We start from the raw sequence: 20,042 nt of genomic DNA, 5'->3' as shown, positions 1-20,042 counted from the left end.
AAGAACAGAATGCCTACAAAATTTGCAAGATTCTTTGGAAAAGTGCAAATTTTATACTTATCGGGGTCGTTTAATAATTTTAGCCAACTGAAACTCGAAAGAGTTGTTTTATCTTAAAGCTAGCAAAGTAACCAAAAACCCAAAAAGAAAAGAAAACCATGTAGCAATATTGTCAACAAGCAAGCACAACTCATTAGATTGATCAATCATGGTGATATAAAGTTCATCTCTAAAATGAAATTCTCACATTTATTCTCTGAACAAAAAGTTCAGTTTCACTTCTCGACAAAAGACTTGATATCCTTGAGCCACTGCAGATACTCTCTGCTATCTTTGTTGGCCACGTAATCAGACAAAAAGGTAGTGAAGCTTGGTTTGATTCCTCTGATCTCTAAGTACCTGTGGAAAGCCTTCTGCAAATTCTCATCCAAGTCACTGCACACAATAATAACCAAAGAATTCAATCACATAACAGTCTCATACTATATAATTGCAAACAAAGGGTCAGTATGATCAAAATTGAACTTACTCAAAGTCAGGTCCTTCGTAAGCAAGCTCGTTATCAGATCCTTGCGGTTGTTTGATCGATAAACTATCAATCACAATCTCATCAGGGTATGCGCTGACTCCAAACTCAAGACAGACACCACCAGGTTTCTCCACACTCACAACAATGGGAATCCGGAATTTAGCCACGTTTTCTTGATCTCCATCGTCTGCTTCCTGTTCTTCCTCTTCATCATCGTAAGATGCAGCAGAGTCAACTTCAACTTGGATGGTTTCATCCTCAAATTTCCTCTTCAGCAACACAGTTCTTTCCCCTGGTGTATCAATGATTTCAAATGGGAAATCTTCTGGCTTGTCTTCCAACTGTTATCCAAACCATTAATAAAGAAACCAAATTTCAAATTCTTATGTCATGATTCACAGAATTGTTACTAAAAATCACATATTACTGATTCCTGAAACCTTAGAAATATACAAAAATTCGAAAGAGAAAAACTTACGATGTCATTATCGAGAGGGGCCTCCTCTGCGATGGCGCATTCAATTTCAGATTCGATGACGCTGATGAGATTCTCGTCGGCGGTGGTTTTAGTGATGGCACTTTCAGTGGAAAATCTCGCGAATGAGAATGAACTAACCGATCCACGCCCGATCTGGCTACCAAGAATCAGCCTCTCCGCTGAGACAGCGCCGCTGCGGAAGCTAACCGGAGATCTAGCAGCGCGGACGGCAAAAGTAGCCACTGTCGACGAGGCGCGACGAAACACGGTGCTCAACGACATTTTCGAGGGTTCTAGGGTTTTGTGGAAAGTGTGAAGAGATCGAAGATGAGGGTTTTACTGAGGGAAAGAGAGGTTTAAGGTTTATTTAATAGCGTGAAAAAGGAAATTCATTGGTTATATATCCAATAAGGCCCAATTAGGTAATGGGTCAGTTGAAGCCCATATTTTGCTGGTTCTATTCTAGTTATCTTCAAGCCTGAAAATGTTTTTTTTTTTTTAAAGATAAATTAAGATATTCTTGTTGAAATCCAAAATCTATTTTTCTTTTATTTATTTTTTTGACAATTATGCAAGAATTTTTAACTGGTTTTAGATTCTTTATTGAAATCTCAAGATATTTTAAATTTTCCAAAACAACAAAAACAAAAAATGGTCGGTTTAGGATAAAGTGGAATCTGTAAAACAAAATAGGCCAAAAATATAGAAAAAGATTATTAAAAAAAAAAAAAAAAAGTTGGGATATTCGTACAGTGAGGGAGAGGAATGTCTCTGAGTGGACACGTGCTAAAAGGTCAAAAAAGAGGAAGAGAAAGAACAAATATAGCGCTCTCTCTCTCTCTCTCTCTCTATCCGGCGTCAGGATTACGTCACTTTCCGTCACCTGTCTCTTCTTCAAACTTCAATATGATTTCGTTGGCTTGAAGTTAAGGGTCACATAACATAAGTGCTCCTCCAAAAAAGCAGACTTAAATTCAATTGTGATATCCCTCAAAGTTGTCATCTTTTAAATGTTTAGTTTTCTGGTGAGCGATGCTCTAAACTACCCATTCCGTTGGGTTGTATGATCTTATATTGAAAATTCGGAATCTGAGGTTTTTTCTTTTGGGGGTTTTGTGAAATTTCATGATTGAATCATGACTTTTGGATTTTTGTGGTTTGATGTTGTTGTGTAAAGTAGCCATCTTTGAACAGAGTTAGAAAGTCTAGGTTTTTTTTTGTGTGTTTCTTGTGTTTTGGCCGCCCTGATCAATGAAGAGGATAATTGGGAGTCCTGGAACTATGAGTGGGTTCATACTGAGATTAGGGCAATGTGCTACTGCTGCTGCTTCCATCGGTGTTATGGTTTCTTCTTACGGCTTCTCTAATTACACTGCTTTCTGGTAATTTTTATCCATCTTTTCGATCTCAATTAGTCTTTGTGCTTTGTTTTTAGTCTAGTTGAATGACACTGGAGATTGCTATACCAAAGATCCGATACTTTGTACTTTTCTCTTGGATACTACAAAACTAGTAATTGTGTCTGAATCTTTGACAAATTTTGTCTGTTTGGTAAAATATGTGAATTGGGATTGTTTCTATATATTGATTAATGGATATGGTTATCTTATATGACATAAAGATGATAGCTTTTGCTTTTCAGTTTCTTAGTTGCATCAATGGGTCTTCAATTGGTTTGGAGCTTTGGACTTGCGTGTCTTGACGTGTATGCAATAAGGAGAAAAAGTGATTTACGAAGCCCCGTCTTACTGAGCCTATTCACTGTTGGTGATTGGGTACTAACTAAATTTATCTTCCATTGACTATGCTTTTGCTTAAGCTGTATCAGTACACATTTTAGATGTTTCTGTTTGATAGTTTTCTTTTGTTGGAACGTTTTGACCTTGCAGGTCACTGCACTACTCGCTCTTGCAGCTGCGTGTTCCTCTGCAGGAGTTACGGTTTTATTCACAAAAGACACTGAGTTTTGCAGTCAGCAACCAGCTCTCTCTTGCAATAGGTTTCAGATTTCTGTCGGTTTATCTTTCTTTAACTGGGTTTTGGCTGCTATATCGTCTCATGCAATGTTTTGGATCTTGATATGACATTGTACAAATCCATCTTCCTGATTTTACAAAAAAATCCATATCTTCTTTGAATTGTGTTTTCTCTTTTCTTTTATCAAATCCACAACGTGGAACAGAGCAAAAGTACAACAAAGTCATTTTGGTGAATCCTAATAATACAACTATGTCTCAGTAACCTCTTGTGACAGAATATTGATGATGTACTCGATCTCATCAGCAACTTCTTTCATCGAAGGCCGGTTTTGTCTCCGCTCGTTAAGACACGCAGATGCCAAATTCCCGAGCTGTAGCATCGTCTGCAGTTCAACCTTGTTAGCAGTCTTCTTCAGCAGCGGATCAATGCATTCAGTCAATCTCTCTTGATCCATCATCTTGTTAATATACATCACCAGGTTCACATCTTCCTCTTCTCTTGTGAAATCTATTGCCTTTTTCGATGTAACCATCTCAAGAAGCACAACCCCGAAGCTGTACACATCGCTCTTATCAGTTAGCTGGAAATTCCTGTAGTATTCTGGATCGAGATACCCCAATGTACCTTGCGCACCTGTGAAGATATGGCTCTCGTTGTTAGCTGTTTCTGTCAAATCCACAAGTCTTGAAAGTCCAAAGTCTGAAACTTTGGCGTTTAGCTTATCGTCAAGCAAAATATTGCTTGATTTTACATCACGGTGATAAATTGGTGGCTGTGCTGCGGAATGGAGATAAGCTAATCCTTCAGCGGTTTGGTATGCGATCTGTAGTCTACGCCGCCAAGTTAGCGGTTTACAAGTACGGTCTGAACTGCCATGGAGATGTTCGAATAGTGTTCCGTTGGGAATGAACTCGTAGATCAAGAGAGGCAGTTCAAGATCGACGCAGCAACCGAGAAGCCTAACTAAGCTTCTGTGGTTGACTTGGCAGAGAATCCTGACTTCGTTTAGGATCTGATCAGTGCCTTTTGTGTTGTTAAGCTTTGCTCGTTTGATCGCAGTTATGGTTCCGTCCTCAAGAACCGCTTTAAACACTTCTCCAAAACCTCCGGTGCCTATGAGATTGTCTTTTGAGAAATTGTTGGTTGCTTTCGTGATCTCTCTGCCGGTGAAGATTCTTGATGATTTTCCTGTGGAGTTTGCGCTGAGCATCTCTTCTCGCTCCTTGACAATGTTCTTGTGAATATCTTTTTTAACCTTTTGGTGGCTATGTTTTTTCGCAATAACCGCTACCGCAATCGCTAGTGTAACTCCCACAATCGCAACAGCCGCACCTTCATGAGAAAAGAAAGTTAACATGGTGTATGAATATATATAGTTCAGTTTTAATGTTCATCTTTTGTACCTGCAAAAACAACGGTCTTCTTTTTTTTTATGCAGTGTTTCCCATGGAGGCATTTACCACCTAATACATGTATGTCAAGAAGTAATCAAACACAGTTTTATGATTCAAGAAATTTGATTTAATGGTTCTTTACTTGTTATGCGATTTACTTACATATTGCGTTAACCGGATCCCATTCCAAACCTTTTTTGCAGGAGCATCGTTTCAGGCCGGGACTAGTCGGGTCAGGCAAGCATTTTGATTTACCTAACAAGAGGTTACAATCTACATCAGTTTTGCAAACCGGTTCTTTAGGCAATGCCCATTGCAACTCGAGCCCTGTGTCAGGCCATTTTTTCCCGGGAGGAGGAATCTCTTTGTTTGGATTCAGCCCCACGAAGCTCTGGTACGCAAGGCATCCTCCACCGTTGATCCTGATCGTGTAAGCGGTTTGAGACCCGCCGGTTCTGAAGGTGCAGCACAAGGGAGCCTTAGAGCAAGGTGATGCATTGTTCTTGATGTAGCTGTAGCATAAGCTGGTAGGACTACAATCTATTGGCGCCTGCAGACCCCAAAATCTCATGCTATATTTAGTTCGAAATGCACTATTAATAGAAAAAAGGTTAACTCATCCGAGGAAAGTTTAATGTTTGCATTGTTACCTGCAGCATAGCCTGAGAGCAATTAAGTAGCAAGATAGTGTTGCTGGTAGTGATGCTGAAAGGGAGATGTGGGTCAAGCTCAAAGCCCTGTTTAGAGACATCAGGGGAGACACAAGATCCAGAGCTAGCAAGACCTGGAGGGCGAAGAATGATCCGCTGTGTCACCGAGTTGATGGACGTGATGACATAAGATGACCCATGGAGGGCACCGAAATAGAGCTTACCCGCAACACAATTTATCCTGTAGGTTTGATCGCCGCAGGTTGGAGCCGTGCTTAGCGGATAAGGTACAGCCATGGGTCCGCAGTTAGGACAATGTGGTGGTCCGGCCATGGGAGGTTTTGCCTTGGGATGGCGGGCACAAGAATGGCCTGTACATGCTAACCATACGATCAAAAGAGTTGGTATCAATACGGCGTAGTAGGATTGGTTCTTCTCCATTTTTGGTTAAATGAATTAAGAGTGTGGAGAGCGTAACTAGTGATTAAAAGATGTGAAGAAAGGTTTATGTACTAGTGAAAAGGTCATTATTGTTAAATGTTATTGTTGTGGTTATACAGTTGTTACGTATTTTCTAGTGATGATGATGATAAAGTAAAATAAGCAATTCCCGAGTTGTTGTAAAACGAGATAATGTGAGGATTGATTTGGTTTTGCTCAAAGTCATGTTTGTATTTTCTAAGGAAGATTGTATAGATTCAGTGTCTGTCATGATCATCCCGACATTTTCATGTTTCCAAGTTTTTTAGTACTATTCAGCGACAACTATACTTCCCATTACTCTCTTTATACCATAAGGTGATGATACTTCGTTAAAATGATAATACTACTCTGGCTTGCATTATAAATTAATATTTGACAACTATAGTTTTTACTACATCTCTCGGCCTTGATCAGACCAATCATGACCAAAAAAAACTTCAGAATTTTGTTAAGTAGGTTTAAGTAAATCTATAAGAAGGTTTTCTTTTCCGTAATCGTCGTATACATCTTCCAAGATATATATGTTACGAACTCTAATAAACACACTAAGGAACAAAAAAAGAAGAATAAGGAAGAACAATATATTCAAGATCCAAAGTTTTGCACATGCAAAGATTTTAAGTGAAAACTTTAACACGAGAGAAGTGTCCGGGTTCATTACGGAGTTATGTATCCAAGTTTAAGATACCGTTCCTACTTCCCACACCACTGGAAAGCCACTCGGATCAGCAACCCCTTAATCACCCCATAGGGCTAATTATGATAGTATAAACTATAATGATCAAATAAACATGTTTTTATACGTCCCATTCTATAGACATGTTTTAAGTATACGATATCAATAGAGATAATCTCACCATTTTCTCAAAACTATATAAACTGATGATTATATTATTGGAATTGTAACACTGCTCAACATATATACTTAATTTTATCATATTTCAAGTCAACAAAAGATCAAATAATCATGATCACATAATATAGATTCTCGGATCAACTTCGTAGGTTTAAAAAAGAAAAAGAAAAAAGAATGCAGCAAGTGTTGGTTGACATAAAGAGAAAGATAATGCATAAGTGACACAAACGCCCTCGGCAAATCAGCAATTCAAACCTCGGGTACTTTTTTGGCTTAAGTAAAACTAAAAGCGCAGAAGTGTGAGTTTATCAGAAATATACGTCCCTATTTGCAAACATAGAAAGCGTATAATACCATGGGCCGTTTGTAAGGCCCAATATGTAGAAATTATTTATCGTCAAAAAGCCCAACCGTTTTGATCTTCTTCTTCTTCCTCGCTCTCACACTCCTCCGACGAAACAACAAGCTTCTTCGTTCTTCTTCTTCCTCGGCTTTGGTTTCGTTTCTGAAAGTAAGATCTCAATTATTATCTTCTACAAAGAGATTGATAAACCTAATTGTTCTCGTTTTAGATTAGTTTAGACCTAATGTGATGGAGTTATCAATTAATCGAAAAATCATTCTGATTCATTGTTACTGTTTGGTGTAGAGGATTTGAAATGAGTTCAGAAGTAGTGGAAGATGAGATTAGTTCGTTTTTCGAATCATCTCCACCTCTGAAGAACATGGATGGGATCATAAAGAAGCTTAATCGATTCATTAAGTTGAACTCTTCGTCGCGAGGCGAGAATCATCAATCAGATTGGTTATGTTATATTATATGTGTAACGTTTTGAATTGTAAGTTTTTATTGTTAGTTTCCTCTAATAGATTTGGAAATTTTTCATCTTTTCAGGAGGGAGGAGGATCGTGTGTGTGTGACTTCAGGGGGAACTACGGTTCCATTAGAGCAACGATGTGTAAGGTATATTGATAACTTCAGCTCCGGAAACAGAGGTGCTGCTTCTACTGAGTAAGGTTACTCACATTGTTCAGTAAAAAGTTATGTTTTTTGTTTTTGGGATCATTCTTGATCTTGGTTTTGATTTGGTGCTATAGAAATTTTGTAAAGGCTGGATATGCAGTAATCTTTCTGTATAGGAGGTAACATTAGCTTTTGTTTTTTTGTGTTTCTGAATTGGGTGTAGTTGGAACCTAAGCAGACTTATGTTGTTGGTAATGGTGGTTCTTTGGTTTTGTTCTTGTGAATCTTTAGGGGAACTTGCCAACCGTATTGCAGGTCTCTTCCTGATGATCCATTTCTTGAATGTTTTGAGTTTCGTGATAAGAGAAACATTCAAGGTTTTTCATTATACCCTCTTTCTCAGTCTATATACATAGATTCATCTTTCGTCAAACGTAGTGCACGGTTTATAGACGTTATGTATGTGTGTGTCTCAGTTTACTATAGGTAACAAATTATGCGTCTTTGTTCATCTGTTTTTTATGGTTTTCATTCAGTTCATGCATCACATTTGGAAGCTGTGAAACTAGCTGTTATGGACCACCAAGCTGTATGTATTACACCACTTGTTTCTTTTACGAAATAACTGATCTTGTTCGACTCTGTTGTGTAATAATCTTGACAATTATCATTGCAAGGCAGTAGCAGATGGTCGGTTACTAAAACTCCCATTCTCAACCATATATGAGTATCTTCAGGTTCTTAAATCCTACACAAGCACTTTAATCATCTTTTTTTTTGTTTGAGTCTTGACATATATATAATCGAATCTTAAAACTGCACAAGAAGAAACTGCCATAAGGCTATAGAGTTAGTGATAATACTTCCACAGAGCTACAGCTGAAATTACTTTCTATTTGTGAATGCTTATGGTTACAGATGTTGCGGTTGATTGCAACGGCATTGAAAGATGTAGGTTCATGTTCAATGTTTTATCTTGCTGCTGCTGTATCTGACTTTTATGTGCCATGGGAGAGCATGGTAAGAGTCTCATATCCTATATAAGCCATGGCTACACAATTCTTGTGGCTGAAAAATATCTGGTGAAACTCAGACAGAGCACAAAATAGAATCAGGATCTGGTCCTTTAGACATAAGACTAGCTCAAGTCCCTAAAATGCTTTCAATTTTGAGATCAAATTGGGCTCCGAATGCTTTCTGCATATCATTCAAGGTCAATCTCTTTCTCTCTCTCTCTGTTTCTCTCTTGTATTAATTCTTCAAATCTCAATAATTTATATGCAAAAGTCTTGATCCAGCTTGAGACAGATTCAAAGATTCTGATAGAGAAGGCTACAAAGGCTCTACAAAAATACAAAGTGCACGCTGTTGTAGCCAGTGAGCTATCAACACGCAAGGAAGAGGTTGTGGTTGTTTCAAGCAGTGGTAATGTTGTGGTTAGACGCGATTGCGATAAGCCTGATGAGTCTATCGTTGAATATAATCTCATTCGTCTCATCGTAGATCGACATTCTACATACATCAAAGAATCTCACAGTTGATTCCTCAAATGCTTCTAAGTCAATTAAAGTTTTACTCTTTCCTTAACACAAAACGTATACTGTAGTTGATCTATTTTTATTTAACAGTATTGACTACGACAAATTAATTAATAATCACCGAAAGAACTTCGTAAACGAAAAAAGAACGCGTAAGTGACAAGAAATCCAATGTCTATATATTCATATATGACTTTTGGCAAGATAAAAGAAATCCATAAGATTACACACTTGACTTTACAATTTACACACAATTAACAAACCCACCATAAACAAATTGTACATACATGATCGATCCACCGTAAATTCAAAAAAAAAACAGAAACCAGTAGAGATTACATATTTGTTAAATTTCATCATCAAAATTATGGACATCCTTACGACACTTGTATTTACAGTTTTACCATAATTTCGATGATTTTAACAAAACTTAGTTTTACTAGCAAATATAATAATTTAAGGTGGACCTTATAAGTACATATTATATAACAATACTTAATATACAATTATCACAATCTTCTTTATCTTTACGTATATCGAATCATCGATCATCATTAATTCCTTACGTACGTTTGTTGATGATGTTCATAGTGAAAACACGAGATGGCGACGAAGGCGTTGTTCCAAGCAATCCAAGACGGTCTGTCCCAAATCTCCTGCGATCGGACGTTCGAAACCTACCGGAGGAGTCGCCTGGAAGTCTCATGTAATAACCAGAGTTAGAAGGAGAGTGATGATCGCTGAGCAAAACCGACGAAAAGCTTCCTTCTCTTTTATACATAACAATGGCTTTGTACAAAAACGGAATCAAACCTTCCATATCTTGTTTGATAACTTAGATAAATCCTTTAGAAATTTTATTTGTGATGAGGTTTATGGTTTTGTGATGATGATCAATGCGAGAAAGGCTTTTGATGTACAAATATAAGAGAGAAGAGGGGTAAGGATAGTGACGTGGCGTGATGGGTATGTTGCCACGTATGCTTAGGCGTGACGGTAAATAATGTTTTTGAGAGGATATGCATCGGAAGAGAAAATAAATTAAAGATGTTTTGTTGGAAGACGAAAGATAATATGTGAAAGTGAAGTCTCAACTTACATAAAGAAACCTTGAACTTCTCAAGCAATCTTGAAATTTCCGATATTAGATAAATTAAAGTATCACCACCATGTATATAATATATAGTTTGTTAATAAACTTATTAATTATAAACCAACGATCAACAATTGTATAAGCCAAAGTATTATATCATCATAGTTTGAAATAATATAACAATAACTGATTCAAACATTCAATTCGTATAAAAAAACCTACCGCACTCGAAAATTCGAAATATTGAATGAAGTCATAGTTTGCATCATAGTTCGGGAAAAGTTTAATCCCATTGCAATCTATTTAATATATTATCCAAGAAAATAATCTTTGTTAATAAATTTAAAATGACTTAATTATATAAAAATTTGACTTCAATGCAGATATAATTGGGTCTCTCACTCAAAAAGCAATGACTAAATACATATATACTTTCTTAGTTTTGAGGATCGTGTTAGGTGAGAGAATAAGAACAAACACACATAGGATAGATATATAGCCGTTAGAACTAAATTAAAGAAAGAACAAATTAGACATTCTGGGCCGTTATCTGAAGCCCAACATGTAGAATGTGAACTTTTATATTAGGCCTCACGTGGTTTGCATTCCAGAAAAGCAATAGTAAATTATGATTCCGGTTTGGCTTGGTTTGGTTCGGTTTAATGTTTTAAATGTTAATACTTTTTTTTTAAAAGTAAAATGATAAAATCATATTTAAGACTTCAAATCGGAGAACCGCCAACGAAAGAAGAATCGGCTTCTTCTTCGTCTTCTCCGTCGCTGATCGATCTAATACTCCGCTGTTTCTGTAATCAGCGGTGGTGATTGATGGCTTCTAACGATCCAAAAAACGGCGGAGGTTTCTTCGCCTCTATTGCTTCATCCATCACCAGTTTCGGATCGGTCATGTCCAAATCAGTTAACGGGTAACGGATTCAAAATCCCCATATACAATTTCTCGATTTCGGATCCTCAGTTCTTCAGCTGGGATGGATTCACATACTTATTATGCTGTAAACTATTGGTGTCGTTATGGTTTTGGGGTGTTATATTATTTCATCTGGTTGGGATTTGAACGCTTGTGTTTAATTGTTGAGCTAGAATTGGGGAATTTTGTCTGTGTGGTTATGAAGAAATCAATTATGTTTGCTTTTGTTTAGTTTGATGGGATATGAAGGGCTTGAAGTGATTAATCCTGAGGCGAGTACAGAAGATGCAGAGGAGGAAGCAGGAAGAGGACGGTGGAAGCAAGAGGTATATATGATGCTGTTTTACTACAGAATTGGGCAAAAACAAAAAAAAAAAAAAAAAAAAAAAAAACTAGAATCAGTCCCCTGAGTTTATATGTTGGCCTGATTTCTCAGGAACGTGATGGCTACTGGAAGATGATGCACAAGTACATAGGTTCTGATGTTACATCTATGGTGACTCTTCCTGTCATCATTTTTGAACCCATGACAATGCTTCAGAAAATGGCTGAGGTTTGTGTTCTTTGAATATTAGATTATATAATGAAAGAACCTGTTTACCTTTTTCGTTTCTATTGAATATGTTTTTGTTGTATCTATCAGTTGATGGAATACTCGCATCTGCTTGACATGGCTGACAAAACCGAAGACCCTTACATGCGTATGGTATATGCATGTAAGCAAGCACATACCCATTCTTTCTCTCCTTCCTTGTGTTCAAACTCTTCATAGCTGTCTAGGATCAGTATCTCTGTTCTTGTAGTTTTTTTTTTATGGTGCGGCTAACTTTCATCTGATCTGCTAACAGCATCATGGGCTATATCTGTGTATTATGCCTACCAGCGTACCTGGAAGCCGTTTAATCCAATCCTTGGTGAGACATATGAGATGACCAATCATAATGGGATTAATTTTATAGCTGAACAGGTGAGTCGTTTGTTTGGAACTCGTATAGTCATATTCCAATTTGGCTCGGAAAATAATCAAATGAGTTCTTAGTTGATAGTATCAATGTTTTTGTTCCTCAGGTCTGTCATCACCCACCAATGAGTGCTGGTCATGCAGAAAACGAGCATTTCGCTTACGATTGCACTTCTAAACTGAAAACGAAATTCCTAGGCAACTCTATTGACGTCTACCCTGTAGGAAGGTAAAGTCTCCTGAATCTGTGTATTATAGATTTCAGATTCTCAATTGTGAGACAAAAAAAAAAAAACACTGAACTTTTGTACCAATGAATCAATGTGCAGGACACGAGTGACACTTAAAAGAGATGGTGTGGTTCTTGATCTTGTACCTCCCCTGACTAAGGTTCATAACCTTATTTTTGGACGAACATGGGTGGATTCGCCAGGAGAGATGGTCATGACGAACCTGACCACTGGTGATAAAGTAGTGCTTTACTTTCAACCATGTGGCTGGTTTGGGTAAGTTCTTTCTTCATAAAACCTAAAAACTATTAAACATATCTGATCACTATAATCTCATCTTCATCCCTTCTCCATTTAGAGCTGAAATGTGGACCTAATGGACAGATCTGGACGTTATGAAGTGGACAGTTACGTGTATAATTCAGCTGAAGAGCCCAAGATACTAATGACCGGTAAATGGAACGAGTCCTTGAGTTATCAGCCATGCGACGCGGAAGGCGAACCTCTTCCAGGCACCGAACTGAAGGAGGTTTTGTTACTTTTTCTCCTTACTAAACTCAAGCAAATCAATCATCTGTATACAATATTCAGTTAACTTCTAATTCCTTTACTCTCCCACAGGTATGGAAGGTCGCTGAAGCTCCAAAGAACGATAGATACCAATACACTCACTTTGCTCACAAGATCAATAGCTTTGACACTGCCCCTAGAAAGCTATTGTCATCTGATTCACGTTTGCGTCCTGATAGATACGCACTTGAGAAGGGTGATATGTCTAAATCTGGTTACGAAAAGAGCAGGTAAACAAATCATATAGTAGTCTTTATCTTCAGTTTTCACCAATTTGTTCGATTCATCATCCCAGAGTGATGTAAAGAGTAATGGAACCCGGGTTTGTTTCTCAGCCTAGAGGAGAGACAGAGAGCTGAGAAGAGAAGCCGGGAAGAGAAAGGTCAAAAATTTGTTCCAAAATGGTTTGATGAAACAGAGGAAGTCACTCCTACACCATGGGGTGATCTCGAAGTTTACCAATTCAATGGAAAGTACTCGGTGCACCGCGCCACAGCGGATAACTCCGAGGATAACACCGATGTGAAGTTGACGCAATTCAATCCTTGGCAATTCGAAGATCTACCTGCTTAACCCTTGGGTTGCCATTAGTTGTGTTATGTAATGCTTGTTTCCTTCTTACATATTTGGTTTTGTTGTTGGTATTAATCACCAGTTTCATTGTATTTTTCCGTAAATGATATTCCATGTTGTTTTATTATATCGATTCTATTTACGGTTTTTGAAAAACGTTGATTACTGTTATCTGAGATTGAGAGATTTGTCTGAACTCTGAAGGCAATATGAACAGAGTAGTTTCTTGGGGCTTAAGCAACTAATAAAAAACAAGGAAGCAAGCAATATTGTTTTCTTTCCCTTTTCCATTGGTCGTACGTTAGACAGAAACATTTATTACTGGATAAGTTACTTACTACTATTATAAGAGATAGACTGAAATCACTAGAACATCGATAATAATATCTAGGTTGGTACAAGAAATAAGGAAGTTGGTGCAAAAAAAACAAAAACAAAAAAATAGTAAATTATTAGCTGTCGTGGATGAGGTAGTTACGCGAAGGTCGTGTGTACTCACGAGGTTGGTTAAAATTAAAATTAAAAATACTCTTTCTACTCACGAGGTAGGTTAAAAATTAAAAATAATTTGTTGGTTTCTGAAACATTTATTTTTTTACACGTTTTTTTTGGTACCATGAAATCTATATGAAGATAATCACTTAACCCAAATTGGGTAGAAAGCAAAGCATTTACCCCATTTCATGTGGGACGACGTCTTCTTATTATATCCCTTGGCAACTCTTCAATACATTTAGTAACGAAAATTATATTTTCTTACACACTCTTCAATATATTTAGTAACACATAAAAGAAAATAACATAAAATAAAGTTTTATAGATTTGTAATTACCAAAAAACAAATTGTCCAGATTTGTAATATGATTTTCTTATCTTAAGGTCTACGAACTCCACTAAATTTTATATGATTGAACAAATATATGGTACGTATCTAATAAGTAGTTCATTAAATATGCCCTAAACTAAAGTTATAAGGTCGAGTTTATAACTCAATCGGTTCAATAAACCGACGCATCTTCTTCTGATTCAACCGACGTATTATTCTAACTTTTAACTGTCTTACATAACTTCCCATTTTCTTCTCCACGACTCTCTCTCTCTATTTCTCTATCCATATATATATATATACGTCACTTTTTTTGTTCACTGATTACAAAACACTGTTCCCAGAGTGAAGAGTTGAATATACCTTGACACCGGTTCTATCAAACCGGTTCACTTCGTAATGGATAATCTACTCTGCGAAGAGTCATGGCCCGCGAGTCCTCTAACCCCGGAGCCTATACCAAACTTCCGCCGCACTACTCACGACAATGACGTAGCGCTGATGTACCCGGCGATAGACGATGCGACGATGGAAGAAGCCATCTCTGTGGATTTGGAGAAAGAATTGTGTTTCAGTAATCACGTAGACAAGGTTATTGAGTTTTTCGTATCTAAGAAGTTAACCGAGTTGAGGTTTCAAGCAGTTCAATGGCTAATTCAGGTATCTTTATTATTACATTATATTTTTTTTTGTTTCTTTCTTTTCTCTATCTGAGATTTGGTATCTACCCGCTAAATTTTATAGTTACGTACAACAACCTATAAAATCTTTCAAGATCGACTTATAATTGTCGGGGTTACGAAAATGTTTTTTTTTCTTCTAAAAAAGTATTGATTTATATATACTAACGTGATACCTTGACATATTAGAAACCCTTATTTTGCATTGTAAATGGTGTAAACTCGTTTTAAATTTCGTAGTCGTCATTAAAGGGAAAAATTACGAATTAAAGGTTTTCCAAAAAATATTCGTTAAAGTGTGTTGATGATAAGTGTTAATATCTTATAATCTGAAAGTTAATTTTTATCTGTGCTTTCTCAGACTCGGAGTGGGCTAAATCTTTCATATGAAACAGTATTTTCCGCCGCAAATTGCTTTGATCGGTTCGTCTACATGACTAGCTGCGAGGTAAGGAAAATTATTTTTACTAATTAAAAAACTTTTTTACTTACTATTTGTGGCTGAATGAGATGTTTACAATAAAAAAACGCAGGAATGGACGAATTGGATGGTAGAACTAGTTGCACTAACCTCACTATCGATTGCGTCAAAGTTTAACGAAGTTTCAACTCCTTCGCTCCAAGAACTTGAGATGGAAGGTCTTAATCATATGTTTCACCAGAACACTGTTCTTAAGATGGAACTCATAATGTTGCAAGCCCTCGATTGGCGTGTGAACTCTGTTACGATATATTCTATTTCTCAAACCCTTGTTTCGAAAATCGGTGTGATAGGTGATCATATGAAGATGAATAAAATTACTAATCATCTGCTTGATGATTTATGCGGTAATCCTATGACCTATCTCTATCCTCTAATTGTTACTTGTTATGCAAGATTACGATTATATTTCAATGGTAAAATTGATCATATTTACTTGTTATGCAAGATTTGAATATGCTTCAATATCCACCAAGCGTTGTCGCAGCTGCGGCTATGAGCGATATCCTGGAAGAGAATGTGTTTGGAGAAAAAATTATGAATCTTTTTGGTCAACATTATAAGGTAAAAAATATTTTTTTTTTCTTTTTTTTTTAATTAATAATTTTTTCACTACTAGCGGAAACAATTTTTTTACTAACTACGTAAATTACCTTCTTAACACAAAAATGCAGAACAATATTGTGAAATGTGTTGACATGATGAGAACTCGTAGCATGGTACAGTCGCCATCGAGAAGGAAAGTATTCGAAGCGAAAAGTTTCATGAGTTTGTTGCAGGGAGGAGAAGGGAATGACGATTATTACGTCGAAGATCTTTCTGCCATCTTTCAGATTATACGATCCGATAATAAGAAGAGAAACAGAGAAAACCACCAATTCAACTTTCGTCCGGCAAAAAGAAAGACAATTGGAATGTCAAACCACATTTAATACTTATTTTTTATTTTCTATAACCACAAGATACTTTTCTTTTGACAATAAATTTTATTATTTATATTTACACAGATTTTAATCTCAATTGCAATGTATTGTAAAATATCGAAAAATAATAAAACAAGTGGAAAGAAATTTGTAAAAAGAGGGGAACAAAAATACAATATAACATAATTTTATTTGTCATAAAAAAAAAAATTATTTGTCAAATAATTTAGTATTTATTCCTAATCCAGCGAAAAAAACAAACGTATGTTTCAGGAAGGAAGACGTGGCAAAATAAAAATTGATGTGGGTATTAAAGCAATTTTATCCACAAGCGCAGAGTCTCTGCTTTGTGAAGATAAACAGATTCATTGAATACTTCAATTGGTAACGTTAAATTGATTAATCGTTATTTCTTTCTCCAAAGGCCAAAGAAATAAGAATGAGCTCGTCGCCGTTATCGTCAACTCTGTTTTATCCACTTTCGACCTTGTCACGAGCCGCGAAACTCCCTGACGGGGTAAATAATATTCGAACTTTTTTTCTTTCAATAATCAAAAATTAATAATCTCTTCAATGGTATAAATGGGTAAAATATAAACGCTGTTTGTAGGTGATATTTCCAAAAGTACAACCAAAATCTCAACCTGCGTTTCTTGGTTTCACACAAACAGCTGAGATTTGGAACTCCAGAGCTTGCATGATGGGTCTCATCGGTACTTTCATCGTCGAACTGGTGAGGTTGTTTTCCGATATAATGATTTTAAGACAGAAGGGAGAGATATCAAAACTGAAATATCATCACTTTTTCTCGTTTTACAGATTCTGAACAAGGGAATACTCGAGCTGATCGGTGTAGAGATTGGAAAAGGACTTGATCTTCCTCTGTAATGTAATCTACTAAGTGTAATTACACATCAAAAACGTCAACATTTGTTTATGAAAGTGTGAATGTTTTGAGATTCTCTTCACAACAACTACTTCTATAAAAGTTCTAGAGTACACGAGTGGTGCGAGCATCTATGATTGCTGCTTTATTTAGTGCTTCTGAAAGAGAGATGCGTCTGTTTCTCCACGCTGATTCAGCCCATGATTTCATTTTCTCTCCTTCGCTTCTTCTGTTCTCTTGAATCAGTAGTAGCTCTGCATACCCTCCTGCAAATGGTCCAACAAGCGTTTTAGCTTAATTTTAACAATCGTTTTGTGACTTTGCGTTCAAAAGGATACGAGTGAGAAAGCTTACCTCTTGCTAGAGCCATTACTTCTTGATTTTCCATGTTTACTATCCCTATAGAATACAGAGCAAATTGTTAGGGCAATCCTCTTAGTCTCGATAACATGCAAAGTAAGCGTCTTTAATAAGTACCTTCTGAATCCATTGCAGGTGCTTTCATGAGATCCAACGCTTTTCTGAAGAGGCCCTATTATGAAGAGCAAAAAAGAGCAGGTGTAAGATTACAAGACTGCAAAGTTATTTGAGTTTAGAGAAACTTGTTTCTGACCTCTTGAATCAGGATAGAACTCGAGCGTTCTTGCCTTGCTTTGTTTCCGTACATCAGAGCCACAGCGGTTAACATCACACCAACCTTAGGATGATTGTCTCCTGATCAAAGGATGATAAAATCAGGGTAACCATTAGTCTGATGCTTTATTCATTAAGAATTGATGAACAAAACACCACACAACACAGTACCATAGTATTCCTCAGCGATTGACAATGCTTGTGTCAGTGTTGTCTCCGCAACACCAAAGTTTCTAACAAAAGCAAACACAAACAGGGAGACTAATGATATAAACAAAAAGTTCAAACGAGACCTGTATGCACAAACTCAAAGCCTACCCAATGTGTGACTCGAGCTGACCCAAAGAAGATGTGGCTGCCAGCGAGACTGCTTTCAAATTCATGTTACAAGAGCACATAGATTCTTTGGTCTCTGTAACTCCTTGAATTGCCTTTTGATAAATCTCCTTTGCCATTTCAAAGTTCCCGGTGGCGTGCAAGAATTCACCATATGAAAGTGCCAAGTTACCTTATTTTTATGTCGTTATGAAGAGGTCTCAGATATCAGATTTCACAATATAAACGACAGGGCTAGCTCCAGATTAACAGAAAAAAATACTAGTGTGTACCTTTGCAGCTTTCATGATTTTCAAGTCCCCGAAATAAAGATTCAGCTGCACCCAAAAACCATACCATTAAACTATACACAAACCTACTGTGTAGTAAAAAACACATAGAAGAAAGTTTGAGGCTTGTTTCTCTACCAGATTCGATATTTCCTTTCACAAGCTCAACGAGGCCTTTGATGGCTTTAGCTGCAGCAGCCACATCTTGAAGATTCTCATGGCCACTCTCTTTAACCAATTCCAGAAATTCGTCAGCAACAACCAATGAAGCATCATCCTAAACAGGAAAAGCATAATCAAATCTCTAATACAAGTTCCTATAAATAGAGACACACACAAAACTAGTAGCACTGTTCGGATTTGAACCTGCCCTGACTGAATCAGCAGACCAACAAGGGCTTCCACAGCAGCAACTGCACAACAAAAGAAAGTTACAGACACAAATATTTAACAAATCTAAAACCACACAACGAAACTATCAAGTTGACTAGCAAAAACCTCTAATAGCCAACGAAGAGAGTGTCAGAGTCATGACTTGCTTGAGGCGTTCAATGGCCTCACTACTGTTCCCACTGTAAACATAGAAGACCAAACACGAGACGTTTATATAGAACCGTAAGCTTCCAATGAAAGACAAAAGAAGAGAGAGAGAGACAGGGTAAAAAAAAAGATGAAACCTTTCGTATAAAAGATCAGACATGGCAAGCAAGACTGTTGCTTTAGAATCTTGAGAAACCTGATCATCGTTCAGTTGATTGCCAAGGCATTGTTCAAGCACTAACATCCCTTGGGAATAAGATTCATCTACAAATTCAGAATTCACACAGACCCATCTCTAAATCAGTCAGAAGCTAAGGCTTCAAGCACCTTAGAAAAGAAAAAAAAAACCCTAATTAATATAGAGAAAGACCTGATTTTTGTGACCTAGCGTGAGAAAGAGCGTAATTAACCATTTGAATAGCGACATGATTGGCGTTTGGAACACTGATTTCACCGTGGATCAATCTCAATGGTCTCGAGTATCGAACAAGGCTTCCTCTAACCGAGATCGTGCGACCACGAGCCGTTGCGGCTGCTGCTGCTCTTGAAAATTTGGCAGCCGCGCGAATCATATTCGCTTAATTTACTTTTTTTGTTCTTTCTCAGAAGAAGAAAGGTTTTGCGGAAGACTTCGGACAACTTCGGAGCTCTTCCTCGCCGTTACATGTGGTTGCCCAATGTCAATCGGTTTAATTTTAATCTCGGTTTGGATTAATTGAGCCGGTCTAGTGATAACCAATAATAATATTGCATTATGATATTAAGTGTTATCATTATTCAGTTTCATCTGTTATTGTGCTTCAGCTTGAAGTTATATGGAGCAACTAAACCATATATTATATATCAGATAATATCAGATACCTATCCACCAAAAACATCTACCTCCCCACTAATTATAAAGAGCAAGTCTAGAGCTAGAGTCTTGTGACATTCTTCGCTTCAATCTCTATTATTACATTTTCAAAAACTATAAGAACATTGAAAAGAGAACGTAATGATTTGTTTTGTGCAACTATAAACCTTTGTTTGAAAACAAAGCAAATCCTCTCATTGAAGCAATGCATATATGCTCTTCTTTGCTGATTTGATCTACAAAGTGAAAAAGGTCATCCGCAAAGGTAGTAAATATTGGGACATACTAGCAATTGTATATAGTGAAGTTTATAATCATAAATAAATTAGAAACAATTTTGAATTTTTCCTTTTTACTTTATAAAATCAGAAATGATGAAGTAACCAGT

At 36.9% G+C, this 20,042-nt stretch overlaps 9 protein-coding genes across 16 annotated transcripts; 5 read left to right on the top strand and 4 right to left on the bottom strand.

The window, feature by feature from the left end:
* Positions 1-146: 146 nt before the first annotated feature.
* LOC104708944 (uncharacterized protein At2g39795, mitochondrial) lies at positions 147-1,760 on the bottom strand. The gene is made up of 3 exons (XM_010425603.3): positions 1,008-1,760; positions 530-870; positions 147-435 (listed from the first exon to the last, which is right to left on the bottom strand). The coding sequence occupies exons 1-3, from the start codon at positions 1,287-1,289 to the stop codon at positions 276-278; spliced, it is 783 nt and encodes a 260-aa protein (XP_010423905.1). The 5' UTR covers positions 1,290-1,760; the 3' UTR covers positions 147-275.
* A 182-nt stretch (positions 1,761-1,942) lies between these two features.
* LOC104708943 (CASP-like protein 5B1) lies at positions 1,943-5,657 on the top strand. Of its 2 annotated transcripts, none has more exons than XM_010425602.3 (5): positions 1,943-2,389; positions 2,650-2,782; positions 2,897-4,459; positions 4,585-4,870; positions 5,038-5,657. In XM_010425602.3, the coding sequence occupies exons 1-3, from the start codon at positions 2,259-2,261 to the stop codon at positions 3,089-3,091; spliced, it is 459 nt and encodes a 152-aa protein (XP_010423904.1). In that variant the 5' UTR covers positions 1,943-2,258; the 3' UTR covers positions 3,092-4,459; positions 4,585-4,870; positions 5,038-5,657. The 2 variants fall into 2 exon arrangements, with proteins under 2 accessions (XP_010423904.1, XP_087318067.1); XM_087461941.1 differs by having other exon boundaries at positions 4,585-4,908.
* Positions 3,235-5,472, bottom strand: LOC104709990 (wall-associated receptor kinase-like 20). Its single transcript, XM_010426517.3, has 4 exons — positions 5,032-5,472; positions 4,544-4,931; positions 4,391-4,450; positions 3,235-4,319 (listed from the first exon to the last, which is right to left on the bottom strand). Exons 1-4 carry the CDS (start codon positions 5,470-5,472, stop codon positions 3,235-3,237), a joined length of 1,974 nt encoding a protein of 657 aa, XP_010424819.2.
* Positions 5,658-6,794: 1,137 nt separating the features above from the next.
* LOC104708941 (phosphopantothenate--cysteine ligase 2-like) lies at positions 6,795-8,928 on the top strand. Of its 6 annotated transcripts, XM_019229047.2 has the most exons (10): positions 6,795-6,881; positions 7,020-7,175; positions 7,266-7,382; positions 7,469-7,513; positions 7,626-7,711; positions 7,871-7,923; positions 8,012-8,071; positions 8,253-8,354; positions 8,428-8,547; positions 8,633-8,928. In XM_019229047.2, the coding sequence occupies exons 2-10, from the start codon at positions 7,030-7,032 to the stop codon at positions 8,873-8,875; spliced, it is 972 nt and encodes a 323-aa protein (XP_019084592.1). In that variant the 5' UTR covers positions 6,795-6,881; positions 7,020-7,029; the 3' UTR covers positions 8,876-8,928. The 6 variants fall into 6 exon arrangements, with proteins under 6 accessions (XP_019084592.1, XP_019084593.1, XP_019084596.1 ...); XM_019229048.2 differs by lacking the exon at positions 7,469-7,513; XM_019229051.2 differs by lacking the exons at positions 7,469-7,513; positions 7,626-7,711 and having other exon boundaries at positions 7,266-7,334; positions 8,016-8,071.
* Positions 8,929-9,287: 359 nt separating this feature from the next.
* LOC109126020 (uncharacterized) lies at positions 9,288-9,782 on the bottom strand. The gene has a single exon (XM_019229052.2). The coding sequence runs from the start codon at positions 9,690-9,692 to the stop codon at positions 9,435-9,437; it is 258 nt and encodes an 85-aa protein (XP_019084597.1). The 5' UTR covers positions 9,693-9,782; the 3' UTR covers positions 9,288-9,434.
* An 879-nt stretch (positions 9,783-10,661) lies between these two features.
* On the top strand, positions 10,662-13,383 carry LOC104708940 (oxysterol-binding protein-related protein 3A-like). 2 transcript variants are annotated; one of them, XM_087463039.1, is made up of 10 exons: positions 10,662-10,891; positions 11,126-11,219; positions 11,330-11,446; positions 11,537-11,609; positions 11,742-11,860; positions 11,962-12,083; positions 12,184-12,360; positions 12,469-12,613; positions 12,706-12,884; positions 12,990-13,383. In XM_087463039.1, exons 1-10 carry the CDS (start codon positions 10,794-10,796, stop codon positions 13,225-13,227), a joined length of 1,362 nt encoding a protein of 453 aa, XP_087319165.1. In that variant the 5' UTR covers positions 10,662-10,793; the 3' UTR covers positions 13,228-13,383. The 2 variants fall into 2 exon arrangements, 1 of the variants encoding a protein (XP_087319165.1); XR_015564477.1 differs by having other exon boundaries at positions 10,668-10,891; positions 12,443-12,613.
* Positions 13,384-14,309: 926 nt separating this feature from the next.
* Positions 14,310-16,234, top strand: LOC104708938 (putative cyclin-D7-1). The gene is made up of 5 exons (XM_010425599.2): positions 14,310-14,713; positions 15,095-15,181; positions 15,267-15,561; positions 15,663-15,778; positions 15,889-16,234. Exons 1-5 carry the CDS (start codon positions 14,453-14,455, stop codon positions 16,144-16,146), a joined length of 1,017 nt encoding a protein of 338 aa, XP_010423901.1. The 5' UTR covers positions 14,310-14,452; the 3' UTR covers positions 16,147-16,234.
* Positions 16,235-16,399: 165 nt separating this feature from the next.
* LOC104708935 (light-harvesting complex-like protein OHP1, chloroplastic) lies at positions 16,400-17,136 on the top strand. The gene is made up of 3 exons (XM_010425595.3): positions 16,400-16,654; positions 16,748-16,870; positions 16,957-17,136. Exons 1-3 carry the CDS (start codon positions 16,577-16,579, stop codon positions 17,023-17,025), a joined length of 270 nt encoding a protein of 89 aa, XP_010423897.2. The 5' UTR covers positions 16,400-16,576; the 3' UTR covers positions 17,026-17,136.
* Positions 16,995-19,634, bottom strand: LOC104708937 (uncharacterized). The gene is made up of 12 exons (XM_010425598.3): positions 19,172-19,634; positions 18,939-19,065; positions 18,760-18,833; positions 18,628-18,674; positions 18,400-18,538; positions 18,265-18,309; positions 17,975-18,164; positions 17,828-17,889; positions 17,637-17,737; positions 17,501-17,555; positions 17,378-17,422; positions 16,995-17,289 (listed from the first exon to the last, which is right to left on the bottom strand). Exons 1-12 carry the CDS (start codon positions 19,371-19,373, stop codon positions 17,129-17,131), a joined length of 1,248 nt encoding a protein of 415 aa, XP_010423900.1. The 5' UTR covers positions 19,374-19,634; the 3' UTR covers positions 16,995-17,128.
* Positions 19,635-20,042: the final 408 nt, after the last annotated feature.

This window comes from Camelina sativa, chromosome 8, assembly GCF_030686135.1.
Source record: "Camelina sativa cultivar CO46 ecotype springtype chromosome 8, ASM3068613v1".
Classification (NCBI taxonomy): Eukaryota; Viridiplantae; Streptophyta; class Magnoliopsida; order Brassicales; family Brassicaceae; genus Camelina; species Camelina sativa.
This window is presented reverse-complemented; position numbering and strand designations above follow the sequence as displayed.